Source organism: Amorphotheca resinae (genome assembly GCF_003019875.1).
Source record: "Amorphotheca resinae ATCC 22711 unplaced genomic scaffold M430scaffold_11, whole genome shotgun sequence".
Lineage (NCBI taxonomy): Eukaryota > Fungi > Ascomycota > Leotiomycetes > Helotiales > Amorphothecaceae > Amorphotheca > Amorphotheca resinae.
In genome coordinates, this window is record NW_020194481.1 from 1,401,971 (window position 1) to 1,422,603 (window position 20,633).

General features: G+C 45.1%; 6 protein-coding genes across 6 annotated transcripts; 5 read left to right on the forward strand and 1 right to left on the reverse strand.

Moving 5' to 3' along the window:
- The first annotated feature begins 5,915 nt into the window (after positions 1-5,915).
- M430DRAFT_37087 (hypothetical protein) lies at positions 5,916-7,338 on the forward strand. Its single transcript, XM_024867049.1, has one exon. The coding sequence runs from the start codon at positions 5,924-5,926 to the stop codon at positions 7,016-7,018; it is 1,095 nt and encodes a 364-aa protein (XP_024718143.1). The 5' UTR covers positions 5,916-5,923; the 3' UTR covers positions 7,019-7,338.
- An 887-nt stretch (positions 7,339-8,225) lies between these two features.
- M430DRAFT_53504 (hypothetical protein) lies at positions 8,226-10,319 on the forward strand (the record flags this gene model as incomplete). Its single annotated transcript, XM_024868387.1, has 7 exons — positions 8,226-8,682; positions 8,748-8,930; positions 8,987-9,336; positions 9,405-9,535; positions 9,600-9,883; positions 9,961-10,062; positions 10,126-10,319. 7 exons carry the CDS (start codon positions 8,226-8,228, stop codon positions 10,317-10,319), a joined length of 1,701 nt encoding a protein of 566 aa, XP_024718144.1.
- Positions 10,320-12,086: 1,767 nt separating this feature from the next.
- Positions 12,087-13,800, forward strand: M430DRAFT_146352 (hypothetical protein). Its single transcript, XM_024863004.1, has 4 exons — positions 12,087-12,386; positions 12,443-12,547; positions 12,610-12,983; positions 13,048-13,800. Exons 1-4 carry the CDS (start codon positions 12,237-12,239, stop codon positions 13,520-13,522), a joined length of 1,104 nt encoding a protein of 367 aa, XP_024718145.1. The 5' UTR covers positions 12,087-12,236; the 3' UTR covers positions 13,523-13,800.
- A 334-nt stretch (positions 13,801-14,134) lies between these two features.
- M430DRAFT_61331 (hypothetical protein) lies at positions 14,135-15,409 on the forward strand. The gene is made up of 4 exons (XM_024868917.1): positions 14,135-14,415; positions 14,471-14,758; positions 14,834-15,119; positions 15,200-15,409. The coding sequence occupies exons 1-4, from the start codon at positions 14,299-14,301 to the stop codon at positions 15,358-15,360; spliced, it is 852 nt and encodes a 283-aa protein (XP_024718146.1). The 5' UTR covers positions 14,135-14,298; the 3' UTR covers positions 15,361-15,409.
- Positions 15,410-16,360: 951 nt separating this feature from the next.
- Positions 16,361-17,960, forward strand: M430DRAFT_30842 (hypothetical protein; the record flags this gene model as incomplete). The annotated part of the gene is made up of 5 exons (XM_024865985.1): positions 16,361-16,696; positions 16,771-17,157; positions 17,228-17,593; positions 17,653-17,784; positions 17,853-17,960. 5 exons carry the CDS (start codon positions 16,361-16,363, stop codon positions 17,958-17,960), a joined length of 1,329 nt encoding a protein of 442 aa, XP_024718147.1.
- M430DRAFT_61333 (hypothetical protein) lies at positions 17,903-20,333 on the reverse strand. The gene is made up of 5 exons (XM_024868918.1): positions 20,051-20,333; positions 19,865-19,996; positions 18,907-19,802; positions 18,677-18,837; positions 17,903-18,610 (listed from the first exon to the last, which is right to left on the reverse strand). Exons 1-5 carry the CDS (start codon positions 20,174-20,176, stop codon positions 18,345-18,347), a joined length of 1,581 nt encoding a protein of 526 aa, XP_024718148.1. The 5' UTR covers positions 20,177-20,333; the 3' UTR covers positions 17,903-18,344.
- Positions 20,334-20,633: the final 300 nt, after the last annotated feature.

Consider the following 20,633-nt stretch of genomic DNA (forward strand, 5'->3'; position numbering starts at 1 on the left):
TTAGAATGTTAGAGATTAGTATTATAAGTAATATAGTAAAGAATTATAGTTAAGTAGCTAGTAAGTCGTAGTATACTTTAATTCGAATCTAAACTAATTCTTACCTTTCTTTCTTACCCTTACTTCTTAAGATATATATATACTACCTAAGAACCCTAAGTAGCCCTGGCATGCCTATAAGTACGTAAGGCCTATACATTCCTAATCCTACCCCTTTAAGTCCTTAACAACTTCTTTAACTCTAATAAACACAAACTTTCTAGTAACATAACTACTGCCTTAATACTTCTTCTAACTGTCTATAGATTAACTAGGGCAACTTACACAACACCTATATACACAGCTATTAACTATAGCAGACTAATACAATTAAAAGATTAGAAGTCTCTTGTCCTTTTAAGGCAACTTTACTAATAAGAACAGGCTAAGAAGCCCTAAAAATTAATCTATCTAAAAGAGTAATGTAATCTAAGCATTTTGTATAGCTAATCTTTAGCCTTTACTAGAAAAGCCTATTAAACCTAAACTTACTAGAATAGCTACTAACTAGATAAGGTTAAGAGAAGTCTATAACAAAATACTTTAAAGCTATAATACCTAAAACTAAGTAGTACTTAGTAGCCTCTTCTTTAGTGTTAATAAAGACTTACGTATATAGATAGAGTACTACGCTTATATTATAGAACTATAAGATAACCTTATTTAGTAAACTAAACCGTAAGGACTACATTTAGTATACTTACTACTAAAGTAGTACTAATCTACTAACCTTACTAGCTATACCTTAGTTAAAGACTTTATAGTAAAAATAAGACAAGTTAACTAAGAGCTTTAAGTAATAGATCCTATACTTGCCCTAAACTTATAACATAAGATCCTGACTTTCTTATACAATCTTAGCCCGTCCTTTAAACACTAGGTTAGCCGTACTATAGACACAAACAGAACTCTAGCTATAGGGACTATAGATAGGCTCTTCTTTAATAACGTTGTCTAGATAGCCCTAGATAAAGAGTAAAAGTAACGTAATATCTTAGGCACTAGTACTACTACTATGTTTGTAGCCTAAGGAGACAATTCCTTCTCTCTTAAACAGTTCTAGGCGTTCTAAGCCTTTATTAAGAACTAAGGTCAACAAGACAAACCTATAAGAGGCCGTAGAGGTAGTAGAGGTCGAGGCCAAGGAACAGGTAGAGGTAGTCATTAAAGACCCCTACTAGCAAACAGAAAGTCCTACTAGTGTAACATTTACGGTATAAAAAACCACGATATAGTCAACTACTTCTAAAAGGACTTAAATAAAAGAAGTACAGACTCGCCTAATAATAGAGACGTAAAGAAAGTAAAGACAGAAGAGTTAACAAGTAATAATAAGTAGTAGTAACTATAGACTAGTAAATAGCTAAGCAAGTTAAACTTATATAAAAGGATCCTTAGGCCTTTACTCGTACTTAACGACAAGGCTAGGCGTAAGATCTACTTACTATACATAATTAATAGCTAAAAGACTATAACTACAGTAACTCTCCTTTTGTTCTTTACACTTCTTCTTTAACTTAAGGCTAGACTTACCTTACTTACCGCCTTATTATTCTTCTTTTATCTTCTGTCCTTTTAATACAAGCCTATATTTATAGCCTTTACTACTAACTACAGGCTACATAGGCGTGACTAGGCTATTAACTCTATAGTAGACACATACATCTACTATTAAAAAGAGCTTTTTGTTTCCTTTACTAAGTTCCTTACACTAGTTTAGATAAATAGCTTAGGACAAGTACTTACTACAAGACGTAAGACCGTCTAAATTATACTCTAAAGAAAAGAGGGAACTAGTACCTACCTACTAAAATTAACCTAGGTACTATACTCGCTACAGATGTCTACAAACCTTCTCTCCTTAGGCCTACTCTTTAAGAAATTCGGCATTAGAAGCTACCTAATAGCAGATAGCTATAAGCTCTGTTATAGTACAAAAGTAGTAGCTACTAGCACTATACTTAGTCAGATTACTTGACTTAATACTTTAAGCTAAGACGACATTAAATACCTAGACGACTATAGTTTACCTATTACATTCCTTACCTTCTAGAACTCGCTACTCTAGACAATAAAGACCTAGTACAAGTACATAGTACACCTTAGGATTACAAACGTCTAGCGTATATAAAAGATAACTAATAAGATCAAAATATTAGATACAGATAATAATTAGAACTACTCTTTGTACACTCTTAGAAAGGCTAGGAACTCTAACCTCTTATCTATCTTATAGTACGTAGTTAATCTACTTAAGCTCGTTTATATAGATCTTAGGTTTTTAAGGGGAATCGTGTCTACCTATAGTAGTACCTACTACCTAATAATCACTAATGATTTAATATAGTATACCTAGACATACCTAATAAAAACTAAGGACAAAGCCTAGTCGTATATTATCTCTTTCTACGACCTAATGTATACGTAAAAAGGCGTTAGAATCTAACGGATTTAGGCTAATAATAGTAGAGAATTTATTAATAAAACACTATAAGACTAGGTACAGCAAATAAGTGTTTAGTAAGAGCCTATAGCTCCTTATACACTAAGCTAGAATAGCGTTACTAAAAAAGGCAACTACATCCTATAGGATCGTATTAGAACGGTCTTAAATAACTCCTTTCTACCTAATCTAATATAAGCTAAAGTTATGTAGACCGTTATATACCTTAAGAACCGCTCTACTATAGTTACGCTAAAAGACATAATACTATACGAGGCCTAGACTAGTAAAGTGCCTAATCTCTTATACTTACGACGAATTAGTTGTCGAGTATATAAGGTAGTTCTACACTCTAAAAAGCTAAAGAAGCTAGACGACTAGTCTAAAATCCGCTTTCTAATTAGGTATAAGGCTAGTAACCTCTATTATATCTAGAACCCTTATACAGGCGTAGTAGAACAGGCTAAGATAGTAATCTTTAATAAGAACTTACGGATTAGTTTAATCCCCTTAATAAAACTACTAACTAGGGGACCGAACTACCTAGTACCTCTTATAGCTAAGATAGTCTTGCCGTATAAGGCTCTAGACAGGTTACCCTAGTAGGACCTAGTACAACTGTTAGAAGAACACTTAAGGTAAAATCAGAACGTACTACTATTAATTATATAGTAGTTTAAAGAGGAAAACATAGAACAAACCTTAGTACTTTACCTAGTACTAGTTAAGCTACTGTTTATCTTAGGCAGGTACCTAAATTAATTAAATTAAAACACTACGTCCTTTCTAAAAGACCTTTAAGTCCCCTTTCTAGACAATCACCCTTTCTTCCTATATCCTTAGTAAAGGAACATCGCTTATACAGTCTCTGTCTTAACAACAACTAAACAACGAGATAGAGAACTTAATAAGGGTATTGTTATAGCCTTTCTAGTTAGAGAGGATAAATATACTATAGTAACTACTAAAGATCTACTAACTATAGTACAAGCATTCCTAATAGTAAAGAACTTACTTTATAAGTTAATCTATATCTTAGAGCCGCTAAGAGACACTAACACAACAGAATACCTTACTAAGAATAATGTCTATCCTATCTTTATAGAACTAGAAGAACCTATAATATACAAACAAGCTATTAACTTACTAAACGTAATCTACTAGAAACGTACTATAGATAAGGAGATAGGCTTACTTAATAAAAACAAAACGTAAGAACTAGTAGACAGTACTATTAGAAAACAAGAGTTACTTATAGGTAAATAAGTGTTTAAAATCAAGAGGGATACTAATAGAAAGATTACTAGATTTAAGGCTAGATAGGTAGTCTACGGTTTTAAACAAATCAAAGGTATTAACTATAACAAGACCTTTGCTATAGTTGTTAAGCCTATAAGCTATAAAGTACTGTTTGTAATTACTACCTCTTATAGACTCTACATTAAACAGATAGATGTAGTAACTACCTTTCTCTATAGTAACATAGATAAGACTGTGTACATAAGTTAACCTACTAGGTATATAGATAGAAAGCGCCTATAGGTAATCTATAAACTTAAGAAGGCTTTATATAGACTTAAGTAGGTACTAAGGATTTGGTTTAAGACTCTAGAAACCGCCTTAAAGAAAATCGGATTTACGGCATATCTAGAAGACGCTATAGTCTTTATAAAGAGTAACATAGTCTTAATAGTCTATGTTAATAATCTTCTAATCTTTAGACTAGACATTACTAAAATTAGTAAGGTTAAAAAGGAGCTGTTTTAATAGTACAAAATAAAGGATATTAGACTAGTCTTATTCTTCTTAGGGATTAAGGTTAAGAGGAACCTACGTGACTAGACGATCTGACTTTTATAGAAGGCATACATTAAATCCTTCCTAAAAAGCTTCTTTATATAGAACGTATAAGGCGTGTCGACACTAATAGAAGAAAAGTATTAACTTATTAAGGCTAAGAAAGGATTAACTATAATACCTTAAGCCTGTCTCTTGTATTAATTAGCTATAGGCTCCTTAATGTATACTATACTTAGGACTCGACTAGACATCGTATATACTGTTTTATCTATTAGCTAGTTTGCCTCTAATCTAATACAACTATACTAGAGAGCGGTTAAAAGGATTATACAATACCTACGACACACACTAGATGTTAGACTAGAATTCTATAGAGGAGAAGAACTAGTTAGATACACTAATATAGACTAAGTACATAATAAAGAGGACTAAAAGTCGATTAAAGGGTATGTCTTTACTCTTTATAGAGGAGTAATTAGTTAGTTAAGTAAGAAACAAACAACTGTCGTACTCTCTTCTTATAAAGCTAAGTACACTATACTCTCTTATACTACTAGAGAAGTAGTCTAGTTATTAAGACTCCTCTAACACTTTAAGGTTTAAGCTACTAAGCGACTAATATTATTACTAGCCGACAATATAAGCGCTATCGCCCTAGTTAAGAACCCTTAATTCTACGCTAGAACTAAACACATTAACATTTAGTATTACTATAGTTAAGATTAAGTAGAAAGAAGAGCGCTATAAGTCGACTTTATACTAACTAACGACTAAGTAGTAGACATACTTACTAAACTACTAGGACCTACTAAGTTTAACAACTTTACTAAGTAACTAGGCCTACGGTCATTAACTTTAGACTTAGTTATACTAACAAAACGACTACTAGAAGTTAATGTAAGAGAAGGAAATAAGAAGATAAGGAGATCCTAAAGAAAATAAGGATCCTAAAAGACGACTAAAGAAAATAGGTTAACAAATTGTTAACCTTTACTTCTTATAAAGAACTCTACTATTAGTAAGAGTAATTCTGTATTATTAGTATTAGTTGTTTTATTTTTAGGAATCAGTAAGAGTTACAAACTCTAATAGTACTATAGACAGTAGCGATATTATAGTTAAGTAAGAGTGTTAAAAACTAAATACGCTAAGTATAGTTTTTAGGGGCACCTAGTGTCTTAATATTACCTCTAATATCGCTACTAGAGGACAGATTTCTCTCTAAAGAGACTTCTTGACAGTAGCCTTTCTGTATCTCTTTAGACAACTTAATATACATGAATCATCCACTCATTACACTAAAAACGTGCATCTTAACACGTACAACCCAGAGGCGCAGCACGCAGAGCCAGAGAGGTTCACCGTACAAAGGTACAGAGGGGCAGAGGGGCAGCGGGGTATCGGATAGACCCACCCCTCCATTTCTACCCTCCCACCTTCCACACCTTCACACCTTCACACTGCATTCCACTCTCCCTGACTCTGTTCACACTAACATGATGCGACCCAGATACACCGTCCCCTTCACACCCAGCCCTCCGGCATCACCCATCGGCCACATGCTGCTGGCTACTGATCACATCCTCGTTCGCCCATCATGAGATAAACTTAAAGTTTCCGGGACATCCCTTTGCCCCGCCGATGGGAATCCGGCAACCCTCCACACTTCAACAGTACAACACCACAACACCAGTCTCTCAAGGAAAACAAGATCTCAAAGGCTTGATCATTGCAATGGAGAAGCAAGACCAAGGATCCGCCCTTCGAGGCGCTACTGACATCCCGCGACCTGGCTATCCGCCCAAGGCGCGCAGTCTCGCCCGATTCAGGGACCTCCCCTATCTTATCTGGCTCTTTACGGAAAGTAACTTTCCGACCTTCGTGATTCCCAATACTGCCTTCGGTGTCTTAGGTGCTCTGGCGGGTCCATGCCTCAGCACCCAGGAGAATCCCTCGATCGAGGGGACCCTCCTCCGACTTCCCCTCGTGGCCCTCTTCAACTGGGCGAACGTCTACATCTTTGACCTTGCCAACCAGAGACTTCCCGAGTCGGTGCAGGAGGATATTGTGAACAAGCCATGGCGACCGATCCCCACTGGGAGGATCACCTCGGAGCAGACACGCCGGCTGATGCTCTACTCGATCCCGACAGTGCTGGGCCTGAGCTTCCTCATGGGCGTGTGGAGAGAGTCGGCCCTGATCCTGCTCCTGACCTGGCTTTACAATGATCTCAAGGGAGGCGACGAACTGGTCCGGGACCTGATCATTGCGGTGGCATTCGGGCTGTACAACAGCGCCTCCTTGATCATCGCCATGGGATCCGGCGCAGAAATCACCCCGCATGGCTACACCTGGATCGCGATTATCAGCGGAGTCATCCTTACCACGATGCAAATTCAAGATCTGAAAGACCAAGCTGGTGATCGGGGGCGTGGGAGGAAGACCATCCCTCTATTTTTCGGAGACGTCGTTTCCCGCTGGTCGATCGCCATCTTCGTCACCGCTTGGTCTGGCTGCTGCGTGTTCTTCTGGGGTCTTCCGTCGTGGGCATATGCTCTGCCAGCGGCGCAGGTGGTAACGCTCGGTGTCTATATTGCTTTCCACGTTCTGATGCGACGGGCCGTGAAGGATGATGACCGCGTGTGGCGATTGTGGTGTCTGTGGTTGATAACACTCTATCTCCTGCCTGTCGCCCTACGCTTCCAGGCTATTCTTCAACCTGGTCGGGTCAATTGAGGGTCCAACGGTCCAACTCCGTGTTATGATGTTCATGAAGTTTAGAGAGGGGGTTGTTTTGTCATTTTGATGGGGTCTAGGTTTATGTTACGACGTCTACGAAGTATATAGCGGGGTCAATTTGATCGGGTCCATTTCATTGTTCATGATGTCAATGCAGTATCTAGAGAGAGTCTTGGTTTATTTCATAGTACCTAGCTGTGGTATTCAATAGAGGAAGAACTTACTACTATCTAGAGAGAGTCAATGTCGATTACGATACACACTGTAGTTACCATTTCTTAGAAAATATATCTAGAAGTTCAATAAATTGATCCATATCCATATCCAGACCTCGTCCTTACAATGTGATCGAGACTTACCTTTCAACGCCTATCTCCAACCCCTCCTTTCCCGTCCAACCCCCCACTCTGCTTTATCCAGACCTTATTGCAACCCTCGAGGCTCGAGGGCCGGTGGGGTTTTTCGGTCAGTCAGAAGCTGTCCCAGCCAAGCTAAGACCGCTGGTACTGCAAGGCCAAAGATGCAGCAGGGGCTTCTCATTCGGCACCGACGGACCAGTTTAGAGCATGAGGCACAGTCCAGAAGTGTGGGATAGCACTGACCCCCTGCTTGGTCTTGGTCTTGTTCTAATCCAAAAATATGCGGAGAATCGCTTGCTGGATAAAGTAGTATATTTTTTTGAAAGGGCGGTTAGGGCGCTGTAAGGCACCGCCTGGGGAGGGGGGGCGCTTTGCTTGTGAAATGCTCTGTGCGTTGCGTTGATGCCATGCCACACCTTGACCTTGTCCATGCTAACGTCAACGATAGACAAACGTGAATGACCACAATGTGTGATTGATTGATGCTACTGTGCCTTTCAGCATGTGGAGCTAGCTGTCTGCTGGCTGCCCGGCTCTGGGAACGTGTTTTCCTGCCGGTGATGTCGTCCTCGACGGGTGTGGAAGCCTTTTTGCTCTCCGGTTCGAGGGACGGGATTCTCTCTATTAAGCTGGGCCAGCCAGTCAGTCCATCATGTTCTGATCCGTCTCCTTGGGTCCAGAAATATCCCAAGGAGAAACATCCCCCCCGCAGGTACTTACTTCGTATATCGAGGTTCGTCTGTCTGTCTACCCATCTGCAGCTGCTGCACCCCGCCATCCTCCTGCTCCTCTTGTCTTTCTTCAACAGCAAGATCCAGATCCATCTCACTGCTCAATCAATCCCTATGGCGGTGTTGGAATTCATCGGGGACCAGCTCCTCAGGCCGAACCGGGCCGTTGTGTTCGGTCTGGGCGCAATTGCTGGTCTTGCCATGCACCACGGCTTCTACATCCACGGCGAGTGGCACGTCCAGGCCCCGGCCATCGTGGTGGGCCACTCTCTGGCCTTTGCGGCTCTGTTCATCGGCAGCGTCTCTTCCTCCTTCGCCGGAGGGACGCTGACGCTCGAGAGCAAATTCGTATTTCGCTATCCTGGCTTCGCCATCCTGGGCTATCTCGTCGCGCTGTTCACCAGCATCACCGTGTACCGGCTCTTCTTCAATCGGCTTGCACGAGCTGGATTCGCTGGGCCCGTGGGCGCGCGCATCACAAAGCTCTGGCATATGTGGGCGTGCAGAGGGTCCAAGAATCATCTTGTCCTGGACCGCTTGCATCGGAAATATGGCGATTTCGTGCGCACGGGTAAGGAAGAAGAAGAAGCGCTTTGGTCTTTCGCTGAGAATCGTTCGTTGCTGACAGCCCCGCAGGACCGACCGAGGTCACTGTCTTTCATCCGGACGTTTACTGGGTGATTGACGGTCCCAAGGCAGAATGTGTTAAATCTGAATGGTATGATATTCTTGATCCAAACTTGTCACTCGTCACGGCCCGCAACAAGTTCTTGCATCAGACACGCCGTCGTCAGTGGAATCAAGGCTTTACAACCAAGTGTGAGTATGATCCCGAGAAAGAAGATTTAGTGTCCACGTCCTGAATTCTTTTCTAGCAATTGCCCAGTATGAGGAGAAGATCCTCAAGTACGTCGACCAGCTCGACGTATGCATCGAACAAGATGTAGCAGCGCACCGGGTCTCCGACGTGCGCAATCTCTTCTTCTGGTTTGGCTTTGACGCCATGGGTGACTTCGTCTTCAACAAGCCCTTCAACATGCTGCAGGATCAGAAGTGGCATCATATTATTGTCTTGCTGCAGCGCGCGTTGTCTCTGCTAGGCCCGTTCAGCGCGGTTCCGTGGCTTATTCAGATAGGCTTCAAGCTTATGCCTCGAGTTTGGATCCTGAAGGATTGGTTTGATATGGTGGCCTGGTGCGAGAAGCAGATGCATGAGCGACTTCAGGTATCTTCCCTTTGATTCTCATTCTATATTGTTTTTGCTGGACTAAAGATTCTAATAATGATTGGCAGGTCCCGGAAGACAAGCTACGAGTACCAGACGTTGCGCACTACTTGATGGAAGATGCAAAAACCAACAACTTCCGAAAGGAAAGCATGATGTGGTTGAATGGTGATAGCTTGCTTGCCATAGTAGCAGGAAGGTAAGTAGAAATCTAGTATTCCCTCCACTAAAGGAATCCCCTCCTTTACTTACACCTAATCCAGCGAACCAACAGCCTCCGTCCTTCTGGGTATCTTCTGCGAACTCGCTCGAAATCCAGCACACGCCCGGAAGATCTACGATGAGATCCAAGGTCTCGATATACGCGACGCGAGGTCCCTATCTCGTGCTCCGCATCTCGAGGCCGTCATCTCCGAGGCGCTGCGATTCTATCCCGTGCTTCCTACAGGAGGCAATCGGAAAACGCTGGAGCATGGTGTCACTATTGGAGGGACGTATATCCCGCCGTACACGACCATTGTGGCGCCGCGGTACTCTATCATGCGCCGTGAGTTTTCCTTTTATATGCAATTTCCTGGCACTACTACTATCTGATAACTAACGAAACTTGTCGTCTGTCTGTAGGAGAGGATTGTTTCGAGCGCGGTAACGAATTCCTTCCAGAGCGATGGTTCGAGAAGCCAGAGATGATCCGTAACAAGGCTGCCTACGCGCCCTTTGGCACCGGTAAGATATCATCTGCTTGTTATCCTATCCATCCATCTGAACTTATACTAATCAATGCAAAAGGCCACCACAGCTGTCTCGGCCGAGTCCTAGCCACAGACGACATGCGCCTCGTCACAGCACGCCTCGTTAGCAAATACCACATCCGCTTCCCCACAGGTGAAGATGGGCACGGCGTGCTCGGCGACTTGCGGGACCAATTTACCGCGAACCCGGGACAATTACATTTAGTGTTTGAACTGAGGGAGAAGCAGTAATGTTGGGATTGATCTAATTCATGATTTGATTATGATTTATGACTTGTTTATTTGTTGGCGTGTGCGTGTCGCTGTTCTGCTGCTTCTTTCGGTTATGTTATCTGAGCGAGCGTGGTATGGTACAATGGTATCGTGTATAGACAGACATTCAGTACAATCAATTGGTACAACTCCACACAGAAGAAGAAGCCATCTAGCCGCGCGCACAGCGGCACAACGTGTACAGCCCCCCTACACAAACCTTAAGTTATGCCGACCCCTCTGCATAATTTAGACTATTCTCAGATTATGCTCCCGTTATACTCTTCTGTAAGGTAAGGTAGTAATACTAACAGGGGTTTATCGAGTAGGTAGGTAGTATCCAGCATGATTGATGCTTATAGAACAGCGGAGTATTAAGGTAGGTAAGGTAAGGTAGTATCTATAAGTGCATACCTATCTTCGGTGTTCGTGCGTGACAAGGGGGATGTCAGATCCTTGACACACAGACGATTGATTATTTCGCAATAAGTACCTACCTAGAATCATGGTGATGCGATGCGAGTGATGCCTCACATCCATAATAAAACAGTAGTCCCGCAGATTAAAGTAGCATTTACAACCCAAGGTAGTACTGTGCCGTCACTCTATTCATCCTGTCCGATAGATAGATAGATAGATAGATAGATGGATAGATAGGTAAATGCGGTAGATCGACAAAGCACACCGTTACCAAGTCACACCATGATAATCATGATATGATTATGATTATGATACCGTACAGTAGTATCCTGCAACAAAGGTCGATCAGCGCGTGGCAAAGCAAAGGCAAAGGCAAAGCACGAGCTCTTCAACTCGGCATGTACTACTCCGGTGCAGTGGGATGGATGTCTCGTTCCTGATGCGAAGAGAAGAAAGAGGGGCTAGAAGAGTCGATGGCTCCCGATTTGATTTGTCAATGCCGTGCTGTTCGATGAGTGGAGATATGGGCGTTGTGCGAGTGAAACCCTGGGGAATGGGAGGGGGAGAGATAGATACCTTAGGGTAAGGTAGTATTCATCTATTTTTTCAAGGTAAGTAAAAGGTATCTTATTCTTTATCGAGAATAGTTACTTTATTCTTATCCTTATCCTTTATAGAGTTGCCTTTTCGTGCAGTAGTCGACGGCAACGCCACTACGCGCGAAGGCTAATCCTCGGCCCGATCGACGGTCCGGACCCATTCGTTGCCCAGCCACGTTCTTATGCCGCGGCTGTTTTCACTGTCGAGTTGAAGGCCTCTTGTTGTAGAGTCGAGTCAACCAGAAACCTATTATCCAGAGGGGGGATTCAGAGTCTTGAAAGTGCATTCAAAGTCCATCAGAATCTCTCTCTCATCCCACACTTTGTCTGCACTTCAACCCCGCTCTCTCATTGGCTCGCTCGCGTTCGTATCTGCGTTTGGCAATCAAGGGCAATGATCATATGTTCCCAGCATGCTCCCAAGCGGCGCAGTCCATCCATCGCTGCATGACCACCCAGACACAGATGCTACATGGGGAGTTGCAAATCGTCGCTGTAGGCTTGACGGTTTTAGAACACTGCCCGTTTGCACGTGTATCCCCTCTCCCCTCCCTTGTCTCGTCTTGTCTTGTCTTGTCCTGTCCTGCCCTGTCCTGTCCCAGTTTATTCCTGCCTCTACATTCGCAGAGTAGCATGCTACGCCATCCGGCTTGATTGATCTAGTAAGGCAGTCAGAACGTGGGTTCTAAAATCTCCCCTTCTATACCTACATACAGTAGCTCATAATCACCGACTTTCCTCTTCCCTACCTACCTTACGCAGACAAACCCATTCTGCTCTCTCATCTTATATCTCTCCCTCTTGTTTATTCTTGCTCCCTCTGTTCTATATCTGCAGGAGTGGCATCGCTACTCGCTGCTCTCCGCTCTCTGCCAAAATGTTGCTCAGTCGCGGCGGCATCACGCTGGCCGTGTGGATCGCTGTCTTTACCGTCCTCACCTCGATAGTCATCGGCTTGCGGCTCTGGGCCATTCGACTCACCAAGAGGGCCTTTCGCCCCGATGATTATATGGTGTTTTTCGCATATGTGAGCAAGATGTGTATCTCTCTCTCTTTTCGCGCCCATGCTGATGAGAAATCTAGATCTCTACGCTCACGTTGGCGGGTGCTACATGGTGGGCGATCGCGAATGGTCTGGGTGCGCACACATCAGAGCTGAGTAACTATGAGCTCGGAGTGCAATTCAAGGTAAGAGCAAGAGACATTGTAATTATATCAGGAAAGTTGTACTGACTCGAAGTGCGAACTAGCTCATCGTGGTATCCGGCGTTACTTGGTTGCTCGGCACCGTCTTCTGCAAGCTGTCCGTCCTCTGGTTGTACACAACCCTCTTCACAACCCAAAAATTCAAGTACGCAGCATGGGCCTTGATGGCCGTTGTCGGAGGCTACGGAATCGCCTTCCTCTGCGTCTTCCTCACCAACTGCCAACCCATCTCTCAGGAATGGCACCCCGTTCCCGGCGGGCATTGTAGGGACCTGAAGATCGAGGAGCTGGCTTCGATTTCCTTGAACATGGTTATGGATACCCTGATTGCGCTCCTACCGATGCCGTGGCTGTGGCAGCTTCGGATGTCAGCCAGGAACAAGATCACCATCACCGTCATGTTTGGCATGGGTCTCTTGTAAGCCGAGCTCTCAAATATGATATCTGTCCCATCCTTTCAGTTGCTAACTCGGCCTCAACAGGGTTGTCGGCATCATGGCATGGCGACTCCAAATCACCACCAAATCAGCCACCAACGCCGACTTCGTCTACGGACTTCGAGATGTCGGGCTCGTGAGTTTCCTCGAACTATGGCTCAGTATGATCGTCATCTGCATCCCCACGCTCGCGCCTCTCTTTGCGAGATACGTCCGCCCGGTAGTAACACGGGCGACGGGAGCATCGAAGCGGACGGGGGAAAAGCGTCTCCGCGAAGCCCAGCAGACCATCGGCGGGGGCTCCACGAAACGGGCCTACCACTGGAAGACTTACGGCAAGCTCGACGCCGACAGCTACCTCGAGCTCGAAGAAGGAAACCTCTATACCACGGCCGAGGCCGTCAGCCGGCAGGGATCTGCGAGCGACAGCGCGAAATCGTGGATACAGAAGCCGAATGCTATTGGCGTTACGCATCAGATCCACGTTTTTGAGAGCGAAACGCCGCTGACGCATCCATGATAGTAAAGTAATGGATTTATGAATGAACTGGATACGAGATTTTATTTTTGGAGCTTTCTTCTTTGAGCGGTTGGTTGGTTAAGGTAGATTGCAATAATACCATGTATTTATACGTGCGTCCTTTTATGGGCTAGCTGCGTTAAGGACTTGTCTTGTCTTACAGATGGATGGATTTCTTTGGTCGGGGAATATGATATACATTATCTACGGAGTATATAATCTGAGGCAATGGGTTTGTTTAAACAGCATTTGAGATATACGAATTATGATGAGCGAGTCAAAACCATATCGACCAACGTGCCTAAGGTAAATGTCGCGATCCGCGATCAGCGCCCCGTATATTTTGCATTGCCCAGCTGTGCCCCTCACGAACTGCGCGATATATCCGTTGTGGTTAGTGCGGGGTGTCCGTAGGGCTTATCTTATATCTTATAATTGAATAAATAAGGAAATAATAATAGTAATCAATGATTAATGCAATAATAATCCACATCGTTATCCCTTACCTTACCTTACCTTGTCTTGTCTTACCTGAGGTGGTAATGCAGGATTCTCCAACATATGCAGAGTGGGTTATGCGCCAACATGTTGATAAAGCGGCAAGGGATTCAAAACCAACTGCATCTGCATCTTCCCCACCGCAGCTCCTGACATACAAAAGCATGAAGAGAAGAGGAAGATAGAAAAGATAAAAGATACACTTGATCAGTCGATCAATCATTCAATCGTTCTATAAATCAATCAATCCCTATCTCGTCTCTTATCCATCACCCATCATGCAGCCCCCCTTCCCCGCTCCCGTCTCCAACTGGCACAACGACACATACGATGCCATCTCTCCTTCGCGCCCAGAACTCAGCGTCGCTGGGAAGACGATCGTAATCATCGGCGCCGTCAGTTACACTCCTTTCCTCCTCCAGGATCACAACACTAACATCACCATCACAGGGCAGTGGCATCGGTCGTGAAACCGCCTCAGCTTTCGCTCTCGCCGGCGCCAGCAAGATCGCTCTCCTGGGCCGTACGGAATCCGCGCTCCTCGAGACCAAAGCCGGTCTGGCATCGCACAGCGCCGATGTCTCGGTCCACGCCGTCAGCATCACGGATGAAAAGGCGCTGAAGGGCGTCGCTGCTGCGGTAGGCACCTGGGACGTGCTGGTCATCGGCGCAGCATACGTCGCAAGCCCAGCTCCTGTTGCCCAGTCCTCAGTAGACGACTGGTGGCAGACTTTCGAGGTGCGGAGGATTGTTCCCTTCTTCTTCTTCTTCTTCTCTTCTTCCTGACTGACTCTTCTCTCCATCACTCATCAGACCAACGTCAAAGGCACCATGACAGCCGCCAACGTGTTCCTCCCTACCGCCAACCCCACCCATGCTGCCCTCCTCGGTCTCACCACCGGCACCGTCAGCCTCCCGACCGTCATGCTCCCCGGACTCTCCGCATACATCAGCTCCAAGCTAGCTCAAGTCAAACTACTCGAGTTCCTAGCTGCTGAGAACCCGAATGTTTTCGTGGCGAGCGTGCATCCGGGAATGGTCGAGACTGCGGTATTTACGAAGAGCGGCGCTAAGGCCGAGGCGCTGCCGATGGACAAAGGTTAGTTTTTTTTTGCGTCTCTTTATCATCCTTTTCTCTCCCTCCCGTCGAATAATCAGTAACACTTACATACCCTCCAGTTCAACTCCCCGCACACTTCATCCTCTGGCTCGCGAGCCCCGAGGCCGCCTTCCTCAAAGGCAAACTAGTCTGGGCAAACTGGGACGTCGACGAGCTGAAAGCCAAGGCTGAGGAGATCTCATCCAGTCAACAGATGACGACTAGCCAATCATTCCCCTAAGGTGCAGGGCTCTTCGTCTGTAGGAGCGTTCTACCCCTGGGCCTTGGAGATGGGAATCAACTTTTAACCACGCGATATAACAAGGGGAGTATAGATGGATAGGGATGAGGTTGATAAAGTAACAGGAATTCAGGCATGTGATGTTTAAATCTAACTAGTTTTACTCCTACAGTCCTACTTATCAAGAGCTAGGTAAGGTAGGTAGGTAGTCATGAATATAATGTGTACATGATAGCTACCTATACGTCACTCTTGGCGAGTTGTCTAAATTCCATAAACTGGATTAATACGTGAGGACCCAGATTAATTAAGACAACACTGTTTGACTAAAAAGGTAGACTTAACAATATAAAGTTACTAGTCTAATGGATGTAAGGACCTAAACTAAACAGAGATAGAAGAATACTAATACAATAATATATAAAATAGTCCAATATAATCCTCACGGGAGCTTCTTAGATTCTATCTTTGATCAATGTAACTGTTCCAACTACACACAGTATTCATTCTCTGCCTACCTCATGTTGCCATAACTAGGTAGGTACTCGATGTTCACTACAATTTTTGAGACAGACTCTTGATATTCCGCTCTCTCCTCGCAACATTAAAGTCGCCTGGTTGTTGTTCTTGTTGTTCTAGAATATCGTACGCTGTCTTCCAGACGATGAATATTCCGGAAAGCATTGCCTAATCCGGAATTATCGAGCTATGATATATATATCTAGTAGACAGCTATCGGGCGATAAAGATAACGATTAACGGCGATAAGCACCGATAGGCAAGAAATAGCCAATCAGGCTATGATGAGCAGAGCCTCCCCAGATCTTCCCCCACTCCCCGGAATCTCCCCCACTGTATCCACCTTACTTACTCTCTTATATTCGTGCAAATGCGAAAATCAAAATCTGTGAAAGATAATATCCTCTGTCCCCTGGCACCAGATCCAAACCTCCCACATCCCCCATCCCACCACCACCAGTCTCATCGACCCGAATTCGCAATGCCGAGCAAAGTTCCCGACGACGACGGAGGATATTCCAGCTACCGAAGCACCCCCGCACCCGGGATTTCCTTCTTCACGCCTCAACAAACCCTCCCCTGCGGTACCGCCATTCTCGACGAAGAAAATGGAATCACGGAGGATACAATATCACCTGTGTTCAAGCCTCTCAAGATTCGAAATACCGTGTTTCAGAACCGCATCTTCTTAGCGCCTATGTGTCTCTACAGTTGTAAAGATGGGATGTTGTCGGATTTCCACGTTGCGCATTATGGACAGTATGCTATTCGGGGGGTGCCGCTTATTACAATTGAAGCTACGGCTGTTGTACCATGGGTGCGTGTTCTTCAGCGTCCCCCTCCTCCTATACAAGTTTTTTTTTGTAGTATTGACCGTTTTGTTCTGCAAAGGGCCTCAATACACCACAAGACAGTGGACTCTGGTCCGATGAACAGATCCCCCCCTTAAAGCGCGTAGTAGACGTCATCCACTCTCAATCCCAACACGCTGCCATTCAACTCCAACACGCAGGCCGCAAATCCGGCGTAACGCCCCCATGGTTAGGCTTGAAGACCGTCCCCGAGGAATACGGTGGTTGCGGAGCGACGGTGAAAGGACCCAGCCCGAACCCATGGAATGAGAATTACTCGACCCCGAAGGAGATGACGGAAGCTGAGATTTGGGAAGTTATTGAAGCTTTTGGTGCTGCGGCTGCTAGGGCAGTCAAGGCTGGGATTAAAATCATCGCGGTTCATGGTGCACATGGATATTTGATACACTCTTTTGCAAGCCCTGCAGTATGTTGTCTCCAGACTCCACCAATATGCTCTTTATCAATGGTATAACTGACACTGTGTGTGTTGTTAGTCAAACAAGCGGACAGACAAATGGGGTGGAAGTTTTGAAAATCGCGTCCGATTCGGCATCGAGATCATCCGCTGTATCCGCCGAAACATCCCCGCCGACTGCCTCCTATTCTGGAAGATCTCAGCCGTAGACTGGCTTCCACCCGGCGAAGGTTGGGAACTCGAAGACACGATCCGATACGCGCCGATCCTGCACAAAGAAGGCGTAGATTTCTTGGACGTGTCTAGTGGCGGGAATGACAGGAATCAAAAAGTCCAAATCTCCCCAGCTTATCAAGTACCGTTTGCAGAAGCCGTTAAGAAATCTACGCCGGGCTTGGTTGTAGGCGCTGTGGGCTGGATCAGGGACGGAAAGACGGTTGAAGAGGTAAATGTCTAGGCGAACCTTCCTTCATAGGATATGTTATACTGATAGAGGAGGGTTAGATTCTTCGCTCAGGTAAAGCTGATGCCATCTCGATCGCGCGTGAGTTCCTGCGCGATCCCAATTTCGTGCACCGAGTCGCGAATGAAGTTGGTACGAAAGTATCATGGGTGGATCAGTATCACCGAGCACCTGTAAGTGGTTTTTTTTTTTCTCCTCGATGTTAGTTCTCAGACTTCGGAAACTTATCGATTTGTTGCAGATATATGGAAAGAATGTAGAAAGTACAACCAGTATCACAGCAGACATCAAGGTGGACTCAGGCGTCACTCAATCTCATGAAAAGCAACTCCAGAACAAGGTAGCTTGAAATCCATAGGTCGCAAGGGATTGGTGGGATTAGACGTCTTACTTAACTAGTCTATAATAAGACGAATTATAGTAGATTGCAGTTCATACTAGAGAACTACTATCCCTTATAATGAGACACCTAGGTTATTATGATAGACAGCCTTCCAACATACATGTTACTTTACAAGAGACTGAGCCCTCTGTCCGTTCCATACTTTGAACGTAAATAACGACCGTTACGGCACCGGCATGTCAAGTCAGAGCTTGAGCACAGCGACCAGGCCGATCCCTCAATTGTAACGTATTAAGCACGAGATTGCCTATATGCCCTAACTCCTGATTGTAGAAGAGCTACGATCGGTTAAGCTTCTGACAGGCTGTAGCTCTCTGAAACCATAGTACATTATTCCCCGGTAGAATTCGCCAGTGCAAAGTTATCACCCTCAAGGACTGACAATGCGCCGCCAACAAGGTGGAAGCTGCCTGTGACGAGAACGCTAATCTCTTCGGCTCCTCCTTTGATGTGTCTGATATACTCTATAGCATCTTCAATCGATGGGAGCGCTACAACTTCTGCATCTGGGTCCAACTCATGCCAAACGCCTGCCAATTCATTTTGCAAGGTCAGGCTCTTTAATGTTGTTGGGTCAACATTTCTATTCTCGAGGTCTTGTACTCCTCCCTGTAATTAGCCATTGCCTCCTACCACAGATCGTGATGAGATTCGTAACGTACCGACTTTCCACAAATCTCCTTTGTATGTGATATTGGTGCAGAAGACAACGTACCGGAATCTTAGCTTGAAATTATCATAGATGGTGTGGTGGATAGTTTTGACCAAAGAGACGGCATCTCTCGTGGATTGTTGATTGAATACGAGCGCGCAAGGTATGTCCCTAAAACATCGGTGTCATCACACGTAGAAAGGACGGAAAATACTCAGCGAAAGAATAGATGTGGCAAACCTGTCTTGTGAAACGCGCCCAAACCACGAACATGCTACTTCCAGGCTCTCCTGCGTGTGCGCACCATCGAGATGCCAAAGCTGCTTCCCAGTCACTTTACTCTCACACCTGCCTCTCCAAACCACGCTTTCAAGGCCCTCGACAAACTGTTTAGGCAGACTACCCAGTTCATGATCTGTTGGAACTGCAAGCCTATCTAGGAGAACCTGCGAGAGCACGATCGCTAGCGAGGCATTCTTCCTCTGGAAATCCTCGGCTGGTTTGATGGCGACATGTGCAAGAGCAGGATTGTCCTCAATAATAGTGAGACTCACTTCTTTCTCCTTGGCTCTTTCTTCAAGAACCTGTGTCGCTTCCGGGAGTTGTCGGACAGAGAAGGCTGGTGACCCAGACTTGAAGATGCCCGCTTTGTGCCATGCAATCTTGCCGATAGTATCACCAAGTGCATCGACATGGTCAATGCCAAGGGTGGTGATGCCAGTAACTATTGGCCGCTTGATAACATTTGTTGAGTCCAGTTCACCTCCTACTCCGACCTCGTAGACCGCAGCATCAACACCCTCTCGCATGAAAATGTGAAATGACATCAATGTCAGATACCGAAAGTAACTAGGCTTGAGGGCGGGATCGATGCCCTCTTCCCGCGCTGTAGACTCGAGAGCATCCCATACTTCAAAGAAGTATTTCGTAAATTGCTCCTCAGAGATGGGCTCGGAATTGATCCGTATTCTCTCCCGCACAGCCGCCAGGTGAGGAGATGTATACAGTCCGACTTTGCGGGGTAATCCAGTCGTGTACTGATAGCGCTGAAGGATGGAGTTCACGAAAGCACAGGTTGTGCCTTTCCCTTTCGTTCCGGCAACGTGAACGATATTAAGACGGTCTAAATCGCTGACCTGGACAAGTTATCGTAGATAAGCTGGGGTACTTCTCTCACTCTGTTGTTGGGTGCTGGTACCTTATAGCCGAGGCGACGGATCCACTGTCGCATTTCCTCTTTAGAGGAGCTATTGAGCTTCACTCCTTTGCTTCTCCGCTCTTCTAATGCCTTGAAGCCACTCTGCGTCGAGTTCAAACGATGAATCGCATCCTTCTTCCACGTCAGCGACCATATCAGTCATCCTAATGATTCAAGTCATCTTGCCTGGTAGGTTGGGGCCTCCACTGTGCCCTCCATTGCAATTGTCGCACCACGACTGACGTACGAATGAGTATATCTTCGAAACACCGTGCAAAGGGAGCTGCCAGTTGCAAAAAGCCCCGAACGCATCGTTTTTTTGAGGAAATATATTGATGTTGTAATTATGTCATTTGCTGTCCGAAATCGCCTGTGGGTGATGCGACAACAATGAAGGCCCAAACTTCAAAGCATATGTCCATAAGTTCGAGCAGGCGAATTGTCGAGAACAAGGTACTCAGTACATTTCTGCTTATTCGTCCATGTCAGTTCGTATAGATACCAATCAAATCCGTCAGGCTGCGAGCCTCAGCAACTTGGGCACGAAAATAGAAATCACAAGGCTGGCGTGGGCCGTGGCTGCTCGTCCATCGATGGATGGCACATTGATGCGGGACGGCTAAAACGGAAGAGTCTTCACACACCTCCACTACAATACTTCAAGGCTGTCAGCCTCCCTGGTTCCCCATCACCACTGAGGTCGGGCGTGGAGTGGCATGGTCATGGGCATGGACAGCTTGGATTATTCATCCTCATTGGCAGATAATCC